The sequence below is a fragment of the Pagrus major genome, chromosome 11, assembly GCF_040436345.1.
Source record: "Pagrus major chromosome 11, Pma_NU_1.0".
Lineage (NCBI taxonomy): Eukaryota > Metazoa > Chordata > Actinopteri > Spariformes > Sparidae > Pagrus > Pagrus major.
Window position 1 is genome coordinate 22,145,221 of NC_133225.1, and position 18,977 is coordinate 22,164,197.

Sequence of the window (18,977 nt, forward strand, 5' to 3'; positions counted from 1 at the left end):
CTGATACAGTTACTCATTACCTGGTAACTGACTACATTTTTAACATTTTTAAAAATTATAATCCTGTTAGTAATCCCCGTCATTACTTAATGTACCTGTAATCTGATTTTCTTGCTTTAACTTTAACAGAATATAGTTACCTTTTGTATCCTAATCCCGTCACGTCTTCTGTTACTCCACACATCCTGCCTCTCACATGTTCTGAAGAGTAACTACAGCTGTTAAATAGACAGAGGAAATACAATTATTAGTGCAGTCGAAGTATAAAGTAGTTAAAGAGCTTGACTGATATATCAGTCCGTCCATATTATCAGCCGATATCACAGATCGTCATATATGTTGTCCGATAAGTTCTTGAGTAAATGTACTTTGTTACTTTGCACTGCTGGTAACACATGATTTATCTGATTTATCCTCTTGATGACGTGTAGCTGAAGTTTTTTTCCCCCATGAGAAATCTCAATGTTTTTCTTCTACATTAACTTTCACTGTATTTGCTCTGTTAGTGACGTAATCCTGCCGTGTGTTATTTCTGATCATCCTATCTGCTTAATAAGATTACAGTAGAGTTCAGGACCCCTAAAGGGTCCCAACATCTATTACAGAAACTTGTTTATTTTTTCTCACTTCTTTGGGACTGTGCAGATGGGTTTATACTTAATTAGTTAAATATTGTATATATATTCACCTCCCCAGGCCTCCTAAAATAGTCAAAATGGGATACTGGCTACTTTGACCTCTTAAGTAGGCCTGAGAAATGATATAATTGTCATTTTAAGACTATTTTGTCACCGATATAAAGATAATATAATAGCTTAATAATGTAAGTACACCTTTTCAACCCTTGAATTGATATGAAAACATAATTAAACCACACAACCAAAGCAATGAATGAAATGGACTCTTTGGGTTTGTTAACAAAAACTACATGTAAAGGCAACAGTAAATATATGGAGGTCAGAGGTCATGTATGTCATTTTTATTGATGAGTCAATAAGATCTGTATGATAAGTCATCAACATAATTATCATGACAGACCTACTCTTTAGGATCCTTACAATCTTTTAAAATCCTGGAAGAAATGAAGTCACTGCTCACAACCCACAAGCACACAGACATTTACCTGAGACAGGCTCACGTCAAGTCAAGCTAGCAGTTTCCCCATGTTTCCAGTCATCATGCTAAGCTAAGCTAACCTCAGCTGTGTCCTGGCTCCAGCTTCACAGATATGACCTATCTTTTCATTTAACTTTTGGCCAAGAAGTGAATCGTTTATTTTCCAAAATGTCGAACTACAAAAAAGTTAACAGGTTTATTATCTTCTAAACTTCTCCTACCCTAGTCGTCCCATACTTCATATTTTGACAGTCTAAAAGATCTAATGAGTCTAATCATACTGGAATCAGCCACCATTAATGTTTTAACGTCACCCAAGGTAGTTAAAACGTCCAGAAAAGGACATGACCTCAGTGTCCTGTCTGCACGATCAACCTTTGCAGTCTTAAATGTGCAGTATCTTTTGTACACAGGAACCGCAAATATGTAATCCATGTAATGTGTCCTAGTCATGTATAAGCTCCACAGAAACATGTATGTTATCAGAGTAAAACTGCAGATTATATCTTTTTCTTGAAGGGATTTTGTGAGGAAAACGTTTCAAGAAAACAAAAAAACTTCAACAATAACAATCCAGTCCTGCACAGGCAGCGTTACCTGACAGAGGAAGATAAACTCTGACTTCCCGTCAGTGATGATGATTGTACAACCACAGACATAAACTCATATCAACACTGATTTCCTGCAGTCCCAAAAAGCCTCTTTCCTCACATAACACAACCAGTTCTATCACTCAACATAATGACCCAATAAAGTTGAAGTTTTAAGGGTTTATACTTTTGGGGTTTATAAAGTTTGCAACAAATAGGTAAAAAGTGGTTTACAGGTAGAAGAAAAGGAATAAAGGAGATAAAAGAGACAGAAAAGACAAGAAAAACTTTTCTTAGACTTCTCTGACTCCAACTTCAACAGACTTCTGCTGATTTTTCCATGAATTCTTTTGGGGGGAAATCAGGATTCAAATAACTTTTCATTTTGGATTCTAAACTGTTTTCAAAAGCTTTTTTAATGACCTTATTCTGTCATTATATTGTGTCACCAGATGCCTGAGAGAAAGTGAACTCTGTAATAAAACGTAAAGATGAAACACTAGGTTTTACAGTGCAGTTGTGTCCTGATTTGGCTCCTCTGATACTTGGAGGAATGAGGTGGTTCTCCTGCCTTGTGTGGCCCTGGTTTGGTGTTTCTAACTGTTTTCTGGCCTGGTTTTTGTTTTTTCCCAGGCTGTGTGACTATGAGCACCTCAGGGCTTCAGGCCACTAACCCGCAGAATGCGAAGGAGCTCGACAGCATGAAGGAGTCCATCAGCGACATCATCAACCAGCTCCAGGACATCGACCCCACCAGGCTCTCCTTCTCCCCCTTCCTGGACCTGGACACTCAGATCTCCTTGGCGCCGGTGTCAGACAGTCCCGAGTCGTCGGTGGAGGAGCTTCACTCGTCCTCCCACTCCGTCTCCGGCTCACAGCACTCCCTTGAACCGCCACCAGCAACCAATCAGCCAAGGAGTGAGTTATTACCGCTGCTTTTCACTGTGTGACGGAGCTGTAGGATTTCAGGGGAGGCCAGAGCAAATTAGCAAAGGCTAAAGTCGAGTTTGAGTCCAGACAGGATCCTTAGAGAGTTGAGACAGAGTCAGGACTGATTAAAGCACAGCAACGGTTGAACATGTCTTTCCAATTTTGAAAATAATGCTGAAGGAGTTTAAAGTTGAGCAGATGTGTAGATCAACCTGCAGGAGCTCTGGATTAAATCACATCCATGTCAGGCATAAAAGTTTAAGGACCTTTAAATCATTTATACAGATTGTTTGTAGTGCTAGGGAGGACAAAACCAAGCAGCAGGAGGTGGAAAAAATATGTTTTTGACTTTTTATTTTGTTTTATTCAGTGAATAAGCGAGTCAGCTTTCAGGTACATGGCCATCAGCTTTAGAAACAGGCCGATTTAATTCACTCCATGGAGAGTAAAAGCTTTTTCTTTTCTTTAGTGATTAAGGTGCGATTGAAGACTTAAAGTCCATTTCTTGTTGATCATTTAAGGACTGCATTGTTCCTCTGGACGGATTATTTAAAAACTCGACCGGAGTTTTAGAAAAGGAGCCTTTTTTGTGGCAGTTTTTATTTGTTGAGCCTGGGAGGGAAGCAACAGTCCTTTTTTTAAAGTGTTTTTTTATTATAATGTTGTAGTAAAAAGTTACGTTGTTGTCTGGCTTTTCACAGCAGTGACAGTATATGTGTGGTCTTATAAAGTCCTTCTGTTTTTAAGTAAAAACAGACATGTGAAAGTTTAAGACAGATTTAGAACAGTACTTAGAGCCATCTGTGAGTCATCTCGAACAGTATTGCTGGGAGCTCGTGTTTCAACCAAGAAATCGTTTTGAATCTGAACAGGTCTTTAACATTTCTCAAGCCAAGGACCCCTGATAGAGGTGTAGGGAGCCCCTACTACATATACTGTATAAAATATCTAACTAAGGTGCCACACAGTGATTTAGTGTGAGGTTAGGTTAGCTTGCTCACATGTTGTACAACAAATTATGAGTAATCTACCATCTATGTTGTGTAAATTAATGTTTTTTTGTTGGTATGTATGGATATGGACTTGTCTATTTTCCGTCACATTTAAACTTTTGAAAAACAAAGACTTTCAAAATAGTTATTTGGGGACAGGGACCTCGGGTTTAGATGTTTAATGAATGTAGATATAGCCTGCAGCAACAGTGACAACAGCTACTGAAAAGTTGAGAGATCATCTGCAGATGTCTACAACCACTCCGTGAGTTTTTAATGAACTTTTCCACAAGTCCCCCAAGGGTTTCATGATAATTGGGCTGAAACATGATTGGCTGAATAATAGGACATTTATATCATCCAATATTGAAATTCCACAAGTGCTCAGAGAGGACGTAAAAAGTCTATTTTTAACACAACAAATCGTGTCCTGGCGCTTTGAGTCGGTGTCCGACCTGATCTACCAACCCAAAATCAACTTTCTTACAAATTGGACCTTTAAGGGTTGTTAATGTAGTGACCAAATCTCTCCCACTTCAAATAATACCACTCTATCCTGCCCAGCAGAGACAAAGATACCCGTTCATATGAAGCCATCCTAGCAAGCCGATTGTCCCAGCCCGTGATGATGGTTCTTGTTTTTGTTACAAAGCCGACAGCAGCCTCGTTGTTCCGTTATCTAATACTTAATTACTGTCCAACCCATATTTACAATGCTTCCTACGCCCATGGTGCTTTAACTATATTACTTTTTGGTTAATCAATTATCACAAACTAATTGACTCAAAGGAAACTTGTGGTCATGTTATAATATTGTTGCACTGGAGTGCTGGTTGGTCTCTGTAACTGTGGGAGCTTTAAATAGACTGGGAACAAATATAATGCCCAAAAGGTCAATAGGGGCCCCAACTGCAATTTCTGGCCCTGGTGCCTCCTAATAGGTTAATCCAGCCTTGTGCCCGCCTCCCCAAAATGTTACTAGAGACTCGGGCAGAGCAGAGGCCTGACCTGCAGTGAGGGAATGATTGATTAGTGCAAGTCTGTGGTTGCCTCCTTTCAGTGTCAGGTTTTGGATTCTGTGTTAAACTGTGCTCTGTTTTGAACAGGCTCTGCTCCCTGCCACCAGCAGCCCAGAGACGACCTCCTAGAGGAGCCACGAGCAGATCAGAAGGAGGAGGGGGAGCTGGATCAAACTCTTTCCAGTCCCATCATCACAGCGCACAATTTGGACGCTGCCACGGAAAACTACATCAGCTGTCCAACCCCGGCCTCTCAGGGAGACATTCCCAACGGCACAGACACGCCGAGATGGAGTCCAGAATCCACCACTCTGGACTGCACGCTGGATGAGGGTCGACCTCTGATCGGCCCACCGCCGGAGAGCGTGGAGCTGACTGTGTGGAGCTCAGAGGGGCGGGGAGAGACTTGCGGGGCTACAGAGGAGGCTTCAGATCGGGGACGGTGCTGCTGCCGCTGCTGCCAGTGTCGATGCTGTCAGAGTGGCAGAGTTCCCGCTTTCTTCTCAGTCCTGGCATCTCTTCTGTGTGCAGCCGGGATATTATATGCACTCTATTTCTATGTCCCAATTAAACCACCCAACTGCCCCGACACAGCCAGCCGCATCGTTTTCGTCCTGTGCTGCTGTGTGGTGGCAGCCATCCCCATCCTGCTCGGTATGCTTCACACACCTGCAGACTGACATTCACAAACGGCCACAAATGAAAGATAAAGATTAAGAGAGGATTTGGTTTGTCTGGCCGCCTCGTCTTGGAATGTTTTAGTGTCTCCTGTCCCCTTTAATTTCATGAGCTTTCAACCTCAGTGCAGCAGACGTCTCCCCGGGCCTCTGGAGAGAAGCATAATTTCCTTCTGCTGCTCATGGCTTTAAATGGAAACTACAATGAGAGGTTGGCGGCGTCTCTCGTCTCCCAGGCTGTGGCCTAATTGTTTCAGAATATTTTAATCAGTTCCCAACCTGGGTGACCTGAACGAGGGGGCAGGTGGCGAAAACATCCAAACCAAAGCTGGTCCAGACCAGTTTCCTCTCACCTATTTGTCAAGCTCATGGCAGCGAGGAGGATTTGCATGTTGGCCATCCTGCTGCATTCAAATGAAGATATTATAAAAACAAAGTAGGCTGTCAGGAAGTTGAGAGCGGTTGGTGGAAAGATGGCTAAAATTCAAGATGCTAACTGACTTATTGCTCTTTTATCCCTCGCAGCGATGCTCATGGGTGCAGCGTGCCAGTTCTGCAGCGCCTCCTTCAATCTGCAGGAGCCGTTCCCCAGAGGACGGGCGCTTCAGCAGTTGTTTGTCACGTCGTCCTTGGAGCAGTTACTCCTCTACGTCCTCAACCTCGTGGTTATGGCTGTTTTGCTGCCACGAGACGAGCTGAAGTTGGTCCCTATACTCGTTGCCATGTTCATCTTTGGAAGGTGAGGCTCAAATAAATGTTACTGTTAAAAATGCTCCTTCATGGCTTTGATACACAGACATGAGACATTAAACGCAGATCAATTCACAATAAAGAAAACTCGGCCCCTGCTCTCCGATGATCCAATCACAAGTGGACGGCTCTAAGTCCGCCATTTCATGTGTCTCAATTGTCCACTTGTGATCGGATCTCATTTCCCTGCTCTATATGCAAATAAACATGCACATCACTGGGACAATAGACTTTTTTTTTTTTTTTTACACAAAGAAAGAAATATCTTCCATCTGTACAATGTTTAAATAGTTAAGTGAGAAGAAATTTTAGAAACTTTGTGAAACACTTTCCACAACAAAACCTTAACAACTCACAAAACGGAGCCATTTTTAAAGGGAGTCTGGGGACAAATAAGTTGCCTGTATTTGTTACGGTTTACTGTATTTTTACTCAGAATGCATGTTGATACCAGGTCTGAACAGGGCCAGAGAGTGCAGCGGTGGTCGAGCCAGCTAGAGAGTGAATGAAGAGAGCGAGCGGAAGTAGCAAGAACAAAGCAGTAAATCAGAGAATTAAGTGATTCTCAATCGTTTCACTGCAGTTATGTTTTAAAGCACAAATAAACAGACAACGACTCTGCACGTCCCTCCAGATTACAATACAGGCAGAGAGCAGGGTCTCTGCAGATGTAGACATCGTCACACACTTCTAGTGGGTCATCAGTGATGATTGAGAAAGATTATTTATTACTTATATTATTTTTTAGGAAAATCCTGCATACCTTTAAACATTATGGGAAATATGTTTATTTGCTTTTTTGCCATGTAAAATGAGAACATAGGGAAACAGAGGGAAACAGCTAGCATCGCTCTGTAAAGTCGCCTTTTCTACCCCTTCATTTTGCAACTATAGTTTGACTTGTTTGTTTAAACCCTGTAAGAATTGAATAATACTGCAACAGGACAAAGTCTTCTTTACTTAGACACAGCTGTGAGCTAATTGCTAACATGCTGATGTTTAACAGGTAACATTCCCTAATCAGCGCTAAACACAAAAGTACAACAGAGGCCTTATGTCATTTTTTGTTCATGAACCAGAGATGAGAAACATCAGGAGATCATCAAAGTTATGACAACTCATCCTGAGGGGGATCCATATTTCTAAACCAGCTTAGTGATAATCCAATGTGGTTGAGTCAATTCACTCAAACCACGAATGTCAACCTCATGGTGGCGTTAGAAAAACAGTGAGGGGAGCATCAAAGTCATTAGGATTCATCCTCCAGCAGCTACGGATATCTATAAATACCAATCCATAGATATTTTTCAACATTTTGACCAGCAGGAGGCAATAAATAAACTGCCAAAGTCAGCAGGATTCATCCTCTGGGAACCATGACTGTCTTTTTAAAACTTCATGACAATCCATCCGGTAGTTGTTTGGATATTTCAGTCTGGAACAAAGCGGTGACTAACAGACCAACTTTGCCGTCTCTTGAGCCACACCACTAACATGGCTAAAAACGAACACAGCCACTGTCATTAACAAAGCCAAAGAGAACGTTTGGCAGCGTGTTGTAGAGCCACAGTGAGTTCAGACTCTGACACAAGTTAAACTGAACTTCACTGAACTCTTCTATTAGCTCAGTTTGTTGCAGCCCTCTGCTTCTAATCATACCATGGTGGGTTCAAGAGCGGTGTGACTGATTTAATTTTCCTTGCATCAGAAGTGCTAAGAAATTAAAGTACAAGGTCTAAAGCACCAGCATCAAGCACCTCTGAAGTATCAAATCGGCCACAGCCAAGTAATTAATTTCACAGAAACTAGATTATTATTTTCTAGCACATAATGTTCTCTGTCAGTTGGATTGTGACACTCGGTTTGTGCAAGTGAGACGAGAAACTTCACATGGTGGAGGGAAAATCCTATTTGAATACCTTCTGCCTCTTTTTTGTTTCCAAATGGAGTGTTTGCTTAATTTCATTTGAATAAATAACAACCATAACATTCTTAGAAATACACTTTTTCCTTTCTTGCCAGGTAACATGAGAGGCTGGGCTAGAGCAAGAAGACAGTTAGCTTAGCTTAGCTTAGCACAAAGACTGGAAACGGGGAAAACAGCTAGCCTGGCTCTGCATTGTCCCCTTTTCTACCCTCGTGAGTTTGCAGCTTTGGTTGGTTTATGTACAGTACGGATCAAACAAACAAATTCAAAAGTGTAAAAAGGACACCATTCACCACTTTATGTGTGTGCTGTAACTACACGCCGGACTGTTTCTTGGCTGTGAGCTGTTGCTTGGCAACCAGCAAGGACTCTAGGAAGCTACTGGTCCCAGCCATTGTAATTTGTTTTAGTCCTCTACAACTATGGTTACAAGTTACCTCTCAGGTTTTACACAAACACATGACAAGCTTAGCCTCAAAGAGTTTTATTTATCAGTGTTGTAAAAAGTACTCAAAAGTCATACTTGAGTAAAAGTCGGACTTTATTAAAAGTTAGTCACCCGTATGAAATGTACTTGAGTAAAAGTCTTAAAGTATCCGATATTAAATGTACCTACTGTAAGTATCAAAAGTACAAGAACAAATAAATGTATAGATATATTTACCTGAATGTATACACTGTATACTATGGGCCATCTAATAATATTCAGCATTTGTCGGGTTATCAGAATCTGTTTTTTCAAGTAAATGTAATGTAAATGTAAAAAGTACTATATTTGTCTTGTAGTAGTGGAGTGGAAGTATAAAGTAACAGAAAATGGAAATACTCAAGTAAAGTACAAGTACTTTAAAATTGTACCTAGGTGCAGTAGTAGAATAAATGTACTTAATTACATTCCATCACTGCATTTATCGAATATTACACAAAAAAAGGGAAAGATTTGAGAAAAGCCCAAATACTGAATATATATATATTCATGTTGTTAAACTTTATTTATTCTTATATCCTATATTATCAATATATCAACCACCATTTTCACATACAAGGACTTCGCCTTAGTATATTGGTGCATAAAAACAAACATAGCGCAAGAAAAATATCAATAAAAGTGAACTCAATTACTGCACTTTAAAAACAATAGAAACAATATGTAGAATATGATGATTTAAATCAAAGAGCTGTACATTTTTGTGCAGGAATGTGTAAAATCAGGAAATGTGTTCAAACTTATCAATATTGAGCATCCCTATAGTAAAATGCTACATATGTATAAGTTACAGTATGAGTAAGTATAAATAAGTATGTAACCATGTAATAAATCACAAACCGGAACCTGTTGTACTTTTGCGTGATTAAAACTTTGAATGCAGGACTTTTACTTTAACTTGTAAAAGGAGTACTTTAATATTGTTGTATTGGGTACTGAAATATGCTAAAAAAGGTCTTAAATACTTCTCTCTGTCCTGGTTTAACAGCTGCTCCACCATCAGGGAAGTTTTGAGTGTTTATCAGTGAAGTTTGAACTTGATCTGATTTCCTGTTTGTGTGTTGTTTTCAATTCTCCACAGGCTTGTTTACTGGGTCAGCCTGAACGTGTGCAGCTCCTGGCGAGGCTTCGGCTCCGGCCTGACAGTCTTCCCACTGCTCGCTATGCTGGCTCTCAATCTGTTCCTCATGTACACCCTGAATGTCAAAGAGCCGCTTTTTGGCTCTCAGGACGTCCTCTATAATCAGGTCACCCCCTCTTCTTCCTGGTCAGGGGAGACATCACAGAGCCCGAGTGGCACACCAGACATCCTACCCACAGACATCCTGGACGCTCAGTGAGGAGGCGAGCTGCGCTTTCTTCTCTCAGAGGAGGAGATCTTTCCAAAAATAGGTCATTCCTGTGGTTTGCAGTTCAGCACAGCAACACACGCTGCAACTATAACCTCCAAGTCTGTGACAGCTTAACTTGTGTTTTTGCTCCTCCTATACAGGACGTTTTTATGTGGATTCATGCTTATTATCTGAATGCAAGAGCTCTTTCCCTGCTAGTGGCGGAGGAGGCCTTTGAACAATGCTGTAGTCTTAAAACATTTGTCCTTTTAAGCTGTTCCAGTGCCTATATTTAATGTTTTGAACTCTAAGTACTTAAAAGCTCTGCTATATATGCGGCTGAATTTGGTTTGACCTTGAAAAACCACGAACAAAGCAACTTGTCAGACTTTATTATTATCTCAACTGTCCAAGACGTTTGTACATGATGAAGACAGAATAAAAGCCATTTGTTAAAACGTGTTTTCGTAATTTCCAGCCGGTTTTCAGCTCCTCGCTGACGTTGACCAGTTTGCTGCTTTTTGCTTTGATTGAGCATCTATTCCTGGAGAAACTACAGTGTGTGTTTTCAGCACTGGGACTGTCATTATGTGATAACATGCTCTCAATGTTTCTCTGGTTGCTCTCCATCTCCACCCTGCTGGCGTCCTCACTGCTGCTGATGTTGCTCGGTTTGTGGCGCGAAACGACGCCAAAACGAAAACAGGACGCTAAAGACGGAGATTAAAGAGCTATCCAAATTACTTTAATTAAAGGCAATTCATTTTGACTCAAGGTATTTATCATGTCAGAATAAACTTTCAAGCTCAAGATTTACTTGTAGTTACCAGTTCAACAAAAGACAGTCGGGCACGCCTGAAGAAGGTTCATGACTGAAAAGTTGTGTCTCTAATCAGCTCAGTGCTGACTGTGTGCGAGAGTTCAACCAGAATTTTTATTTACATACCAAGTTTGCCAATTTAATACCAGTATGATAATAAAAAACATTTTTTTCAAGCTTGAAGGCTTGTCGTTTCAGGGTCACACAACGTAATGGACAATGGGTAACATAATAACTTAAATTAATAAATGGTTAATTTAAAGTAGATTAAACTTTAAGTTATTTCACTGTTAAACAATTAAATGCTTTACAAACCATTCACACCATTTATACTTAATAAACCAAGATTTTCTTTATTGTTAAGTTGCAACTGATGTTTATAAACCTTTACAATGACTTGATTTATAAAGTGTTACCAGGCAGTTTGATCATGTTTAATATTAATAACGGCCTGCCTGTTTAGAATATACTGTTAAATCTGGGCCACAGATTAATGTAGTTTAATATAATTTTTCCCATTTGGACTTTTCCTTCATCTTTCTCTAAGAGGTAAATCTCTTTATTTGAATTATTTGATTTTCTACGTTGCAAAATTTGAGCACTGAACAAAACCTTTACCCACCTGTGGGTTGACAGGAGTAGACCATGGATAGAAAAATCAGAAAAACATTTAATACCAACATCTCAGCGCACAGAACTTCATCAGGACAGGACAACAACAGGACAGCCTGATCAGGACAACCTGATGAAGGACCATAACATTGTTATCAAATTTACCTGACTGCAAGTGAAAAGGACAGTGTACAGGAATTTTTTGTTCCAAAATCTTGGCATAAAAAGTGTTTTGGAACATCTTTATTTTTTGCCTAATTGTGCAACTTGTTACAGTGACACTTTACTACGGCCAGCAGCACTCAAACTAAATCAATATCAACTAAATCAGTGTGACTTAATTCTGTCAGCAGTGTGTACGGGAGTGAAAACACACAAAAAAGTTAACAGTACAGGAAATACTGTTTATCAAGTAAAACACTGAATAATGTCCATAACAGCCAGTACAAATACAATTTTTGATATCACCGTTTTCACAACTAAATCTTTATTTTTAAACTTAAAACAAAAGTTTACCTGTAGGCAGTGATGGAGTCTACTCAAGTACTGTATTTGAGTAAAGTCTGAGGTACATTTTCTGCTACTTTATAAATCCACTCCACTACATTTCAGACAACATTGTACTGATTACTAGTTACTAGTTATTTTGTAGATGGCATGCTGCATCAGAGCCAAAGTAGCACTTTTTTTAAATAAATGTATTTTATTGGCAATTGGATAAAGAAAAGAAAAGTGATTCTGATGATCAGAAAAATTATGAGTATCAGATTTGATAACAGAATTAGTACACAGTGTATACAAACACATATGTAGCCTATTCATGTTTATAATTTATTTATACTTTCATTTTGAAAAATAAATGCCAGAAAATTACTTTTGTTACTTAATAGTTACATTACGACTTTCACTGATGTATTATTCGTATCTGTAAGTTTCACTTTTACCAAAGTAAAATTTTAACACGATATCTTTACATTTACTGAAGTTTGACTTTTGTGTACTTTTTACAACACTGCCTATAGGGGAGACAATTTAAAGAGAGGTATATGATATATTATATTTTCTGTTTTATTAATGTGACTGCCCTCTATATCATCTCCAAAGAAAACTCTGCCTTCCTCCAGAAACACTTAAACAGCAGAGCAGTTAGACAGGTATGATAGAGACATGAGTGAGTTTTGACAAAACAATCTCACCGCAAAATCCAACAAATAGTTCTGGAGCTTTTGAACCCATTTGAGTTTCATTTTTTTCCTGAGCCTGAGACTGCTGCTGTCGACTTAAAGATTCATAAAAATATAATAGTAGTCTGATTAATTGATACTCCATTAGCTGCGGTGGCTGCTCTGCTCCATGCCTGTGTGATGCTGTTTTGCCACGACCTCATGAGCTTAAGATTTACTCTTTTAAATCCACGGAAAGACATTCATCAGCACTCTCCTCTGGAAGCAGTTAAACCACAGTCTGTTGCTGTCTGCCACTGAGTGGCTCCCCTCGGTGCCTTGCTCAAACACAGTTTGATCTTAATTAAAGAGTATGGTCGAGACCGGCTCCAAGTGAAAAGTGTCATGAGATAACTTTTGTTGTGAATTGGTGTTATATAAATAAAATTGACTTGACAGTTTACTGGGTTGCAATGCACTGCTTCAAATGCACACAAGATGAAGAAATGTGACGCCAGCCTAACAAATATAATTTAACTTTCTAAAAACATCTAATATTTCAGAGTGAAAGATAGTTCTCGAACACTCAGACAAAATAATCTTAACTCAAGGTCCATTTACACAAGCTTTTAACCAAATTTCACTGTCTCTGCATGGAGATTTGAACATTTAATTACGACTTATCTGCAAAACATGACCTTTTTCAGCATGTAGAAGAAGTTTAAGGTCAGCATTGCATACAAATAGCACAACAAAATATAGTACAACCAAAGTCATAACAGGTTGAGTTTTAACAAATCACACTCAGTTGTGTCTGACATGAAAGGTGTATTTTGATACCGATACGCATGATTGAATAAATGTGTTTGTTATGACAACGCTCGTCTTTAATGCAGCTGAACCAGTTGAGCCAAGCTTCTGCGCCAATCTAAACATCCTGGTCAGACAAACTCAAGTCCTATCATCTAAACTGAGAGTACAGAATCAGTTCTTTTAAAAATGATTGAGTATAACCCGCATATAGATTCTGCTCCAAATATGCAAGTGTCCATCAGAAAAACATATGATGTCTTCTCATGCTGGATCTTGGTAGAAGTGACTGTTATTTATGTGTTATTAAATTAGTCAAAAATACGCTAAAATAGTGTGTTTAGCATGGATCCAAGGAAGATCTGGTTAATAAAGGCCCTAAAATAAATCACAAAACATAAAACAGGCTGTTATATTTATTTAAGTCATAAATCCTGGTCTCAAGCTGCCAAGCATTCGGCCACTTTCTGCTTCTGCACAGACACTTGAACATAACCTTTCTAAAAATGTGTCAGTGACTGAAGTGCCTGGCTGTGTCCACCGCTCAGTTCAGTTTTGTTTTGATTACATTTTGTTCATAGGCATCATAGAGAGGTTTTTATGCATCTATTTCAAAAACTCTATTCAGATTAAAAGTCGCACTGCAAGAATGTCACATTACAGTTCTCACAATGCAAGTCACACCACTGGGGGGAGCCAAACTCCCCCCAGTGGTGGTTACATTCATTATAATGAACAATGTATCTAGACTTTCTAAATAGATTATATGATAAATATTACATACCTGTCATTAGTAAAAGTCACTCTTGTCCAACTCAAGGCGTAGCTACCACCTTCTGTGTTTTTTCTTGGGATTTAACAACCTGAGAAAATAATTACCATACACAAACAGATTATTTTATGAGGAGTGGAAGTAACAGCAATTAAATGATAACAATGGAAGTGATAAAGATGCATTTGAATTGAAAAATAAAGTGGTAAAAATGCAATTGACATGAAAAATGGATTGATTAATTGTCAAGTAATCTGATTAATTCAAAGCCGAAGTTGTGATATGATGAAAACACAATCGTGTTTCATAATTTACTGTGTCTTACATTCATCATTCACTACACAAAAAATGTCATGTATCATTTAAACATGGTGGCCAAACGGGTGAAAGTAACAAAAAATAACAAAAATGGATGTGATAAAAATGCATATGAATTAACAATGAAAGTTTGTTCTACAGCATAAACTACATCATTAAATGTCCCACAGTTTAATTTTAAATCACTTATGTGTCGTAAAAACAGTGGTTGCTAACAAGTGGCTAAATGGGACTACAGACTTCACAGAAATTAAACATCACACTGAACACGGAGACTTATCCACTCACTTTAGTCTCAAACTATTCTAACTCTCACTTTACAACTTGTAGATTGATCAATTTACAGAAAACGTGTATAGTAGGCTAATTGTGAAGTAAGACATTTAGTGGTGGTGATATTTAAGTCATGCTACCTCAATGTAGTTTGTTTATAGCCCAACAATAGCTTTTTACTTCTAGCAATTTAATTTACCCTTTGGAAATCACAAAAGTGGTGTTCATCTGTAAAGATTATCTTGCTGAACAAAACGTATAAGTGTCATAAGCTTGTGTTTGCCACAGAGCTTATTTTCCAAGACATTCAAAAATCCAATTCAAAAATCCCATAGGCTTTTTGTCGAGGGAATCAGGGCGATGCTAACTTCTGGGTTAGCCTAAAAACACCACTCTACAGCATTTAAAGTATTAAATCTGCATTAAAATGTATTTTAAAAAATAAAGAAAAACCTTAGTTAAATATTTTTGTGAGTTGTGTACGTTATCCCAAAATGTTTCTAACAATCTTCAAACCAGATAAATCCACCAGTTTACTCAAGCTAACAGTGCGTTTCACTAGGTTGCCGCTGCTACTTCCGGGATAGGGAAGTCCGGAAACGAGACACAATTTAAGGTGAATGAAACTTTAAACATAACTTATCTGTGAACATTTGCGCCTGGGTCACATGCCTTGATTTCATCAGCAGTGTTACATGGTACACATCAACAGTGAGGAGAGTCTGACGGCAGGAAAGTTTGTGTTTATCTTCCCCAAACAGCCGGTTGACTTTACTGTACACTAGCCGTTAGCTAACATTAGTGAGCGAAGCACACACGAAGGGAGTGTGTGTCCATGGATCCGGGAGCTAGGGGTCCTTCTCCCCCCAAAACGAGAATATAACATATGCCGAATTTATAAGAAGGCCCAAATAATTAAGAAGTTGTTAGAAACAGCGCTTCAGAGAGTTGATAAAGTTTCTCCTAACTCGACACCTCACAAAATTAAGCGATTTTGTAAGGGAGTCTGGGGGCATTCTGTTACTCTTCGTCTCCTTGCTGTTGTTGACTGTAGCTGATGTGGCAGCTTTGACCTATAATATGTTGGTGTTCAAGTTTGACCTCTGCTGTAGTGCAAAACGTTCTTCAGTTGTAAATTATCTGTTAATAACTATCAGGTGCATGATATCCTGCCCATTCAAATTAATACAAAAAACATGAATGTCGTGCACCATTTTGATGTCATCATATAGACTGACCCTTCAGCACCAGCACCCCAAACTGTGACTGACTTACTGCATCCCTGTGTGGTTAAACTGTGAATTCAGTAACATTACTCACCAGAGACTCTGCTTCTTCTCCCCTCTCCTCTCTGTAGGGTTACGTTCATGAAGCACATCTCTCCTCCAGCTCCAGTCAGCAGTCAACATTATAGCTGGAAATGGAGTTCAGCTCCACTGATTGATTGCTGCTGCAGCAGGTTGATAAACAGGAATGAAGATGAATCCACTTTTTAATCCCAAAAGTAATCTCTGAGCCTTCCTCCCATCGGTAAACAGTTCGTATTGTAGTTTTAAGCTTTGGTGCGTGAGATAAACTGTAGCCTACATAAAGTTTATTTGTATGTTTGTCAGTATCTGGTACTTGCTTTAGCTGACTGTCAAAGTCCCTCTGCATGAATTGGAGTAGATTGAGATCGCCTGTGGAGCAGGTTGTGGAGACTGGCTGCTAATTAGTGATTGAGAGCAGCTTGGGACATTTCCCTCATGGCCAATCAGGGTGCACCATGTCTTTTTGGGGACCTTCACACCTGGGTCATTCAGATTCATTCCTTGACACACTGCAGACCTCAACAGTAGAAACTCTGGTCCGTTTAGGCCCTATTAAGGTTGCCTTGCTGTCTTGTATTCTTTCTGATTGAGGGAAACTTTGAGCGTTCTGCGGCCTCGTTGAGTAATTATTTAAGAAGTCACCTTCTGCATCAGGGGCTTAGTGCTATTTGTGCAAGAGCTTTTCAATATCCTGGCGTCTGAAGGTTTCTTTCTTGTTTATCTTCACTGAATCCCTTTTGTGCACGTTTCATTTTTCCATTTAATTTAATTTGGGAAACTTTAGAGGGAGGTATATGGGAGAAACATTTCAGTTCTCTTATTATTGAAGTGACAAGGTGTTTGTGAGATTAGGGACTCCCAGAAAGTCTTTTCATGTGGTTTGGAACTGGTTGTCATTCTTCTTCCTTCCAGTAACACCACATATTTATTTATTTTTTAATTTAGAGTAGATACAAGAATTGAGTAGTAATGCAAAAATACGTAGTTCAACTAAGTGAAGAACATTTTGACATTCTTTGGTTTAGGTCAGTGCCATTGAATAAGAATCTTATCATTTAGCGTAATTTACTACTACCTTTTATACATCTCTTATTTAACAGTGCTGGTGGTTCAGACCCTGTTATAACACACTGTACTGTAAAAATACTCATTAGAGGTAAAAAACCAATCAAAAGCATTCTCATGGCTATGTTAAAAAACTAACCTGTATTGAAGTCATGGTATGTTCAAGTGTCAATAAACAGTGAAAAAACTTCTGTTCTTATGCTCCTCTTTAAGTTCTGTTTATCATTACAGGATGTACATAATGGTCAAGTGTAGTGCACGAAAATAAATAGTAAACAGCAAAGTGTTGAGCATTATTCATCAGGGTTTGTGTCTCTTGGAGTTCATACTTTTATTTTATCACTAGAGGGCAGCAGAGTGCAACATGTGAACCTCACCAGTGCAGTGTGCTTATTGGTGGAACAAGTACTTATTACGTAAAAGAACCGGTGCAGTAATACAAAATACACCATTACAAGTAAAAGTCTTCATTCAGAAAATACAGAGGTATTATCAACAAATATAGTTAAAGTATTAAAGAAAAGTACTGCAGAAAAGTAGTTAGTTTCAGGGGAGGTGCAGCATTTCAACACTGATTGTAATGAAAATTGATTATAACAACATGCTGCATTGCAATGCTGCTGTTCACTACATTTTAAACTCCTCTCATGTGTTAACAGTTATGGGGTTTGATATGTTTTCTCTCGGGGCTCAGATCCGGGAATAGCTGGACTGCAGTGTTGGACTATCTTTAGGGAAATTTGGGGTAATCACCCCCAATCAGTGATTCATTGTAGAATAAAGAACCTGCAGCCCTCTTCAGTTTTTCCCTGGTCTTTCTCGCTCTGCTGATGCTACTGACGCACTTCCTCTCAGAGTTTCAGCACTGATGGATGTAAACCATTAGCACAGGCTGATGTTGTATTTTTCATGGTATCCTACAACATTAGGCACAAGTCTCATTTTAATGTCAAACTCGTACGCATGCAGACACACTGAGAGTTTCAAATAAGCTTCTTGATACCAGAAGCGTTGTAAAAAGTACCCAAAAGTCATACTCCAATAAAAGTAAAGATATCCTGCAAATAAATTAAAGTCACCCAAAGGAAATACTTGAGTAAAAGCCTTAAAGTATCTGACATTAAATGTACTTAAGTACCAAAAGTACAAGAACAAAGCAAATCATACATTTACATGCATGTAGGATCCAATATGATTGTGATTCTGATCAGTGTTTTTTTTCTCTAATTGCTGATAAATTGTACAATCTACATTATTAAATGAATATAGTGGAGTAAAGAGTTTGATATTTGCCTCCTAAATGTAGTGGAGTAGAAGTGTAAAGTAGCAGTTGCACCTACTTTCTTCAGGTGTGCTGGATACCTAATTGTTTTGTAGATCGAGATCTTGAAAGTCTTGGTCTTAACTCGGTCTCATCCTCTCAATGTCTTGGTCTTAACTCAGTCTCAACCTTTTAAAGTCTTGGTCTTGAGTCAGTCTCAACCTCTCAAAGTCTTGGTCTTGAGTCGGTCTCAACCTCTCAATGCCTTGGTCTTGTTTTGGTCTCAACCTCTCAATGTCTTGGTCTTAACTCAGTCACAAGTCTGAAAGAACAACTTTTCATCTCCCTGAGGTAAAGAGTGTGGGCACTCGTGCTCTATTTTATGTAATTTGATTGGATTTTTCTCGATTGATTGAGCTTGTTGTTCATATAGAAATGTGTATCCTGTCTGTGGCTGATTATCACTGTCTGAAGTTAATTACATGCCACAACCTCTGCTCTAAGAGTGGACAAATTACAATATTAAATAAAATCACCTTTTTAATAACACTACCAAAGTGCACATAAATAACAATACGACGTGTGAGGTGGTCTTAAAAGTACTTTGTGATCACACTGCAATTAGATCCAACTGTCTGAAGTGAAAAGAAAAGGTCAGATTTAATGCCTGCTTAAAGACTAACATGCTGTCCGGGAAGAGGTCATGTTTTGAATAAATGCAAGGTTTACTTTGACAGGGTGCACCTTGTTCTCA

The 18,977-nt window shown here is 38.9% G+C and overlaps 1 protein-coding gene and 1 long non-coding RNA gene across 2 annotated transcripts; one reads left to right on the plus strand and one right to left on the minus strand.

Annotated features, from left to right (window-relative positions):
- The first annotated feature begins 970 nt into the window (after positions 1-970).
- On the plus strand, positions 971-9,901 carry LOC141005198 (uncharacterized). The gene is made up of 4 exons (XM_073476989.1): positions 971-2,624; positions 4,735-5,301; positions 5,850-6,063; positions 9,570-9,901. Exons 1-4 carry the CDS (start codon positions 2,351-2,353, stop codon positions 9,826-9,828), a joined length of 1,314 nt encoding a protein of 437 aa, XP_073333090.1. The 5' UTR covers positions 971-2,350; the 3' UTR covers positions 9,829-9,901.
- Positions 2,532-16,261, minus strand: LOC141005199 (uncharacterized). The gene is made up of 3 exons (XR_012179844.1): positions 15,908-16,261; positions 14,009-14,087; positions 2,532-2,731 (listed from the first exon to the last, which is right to left on the minus strand). It is a non-coding gene; the product is annotated as an uncharacterized lncRNA (long non-coding RNA).
- Positions 16,262-18,977: the final 2,716 nt, after the last annotated feature.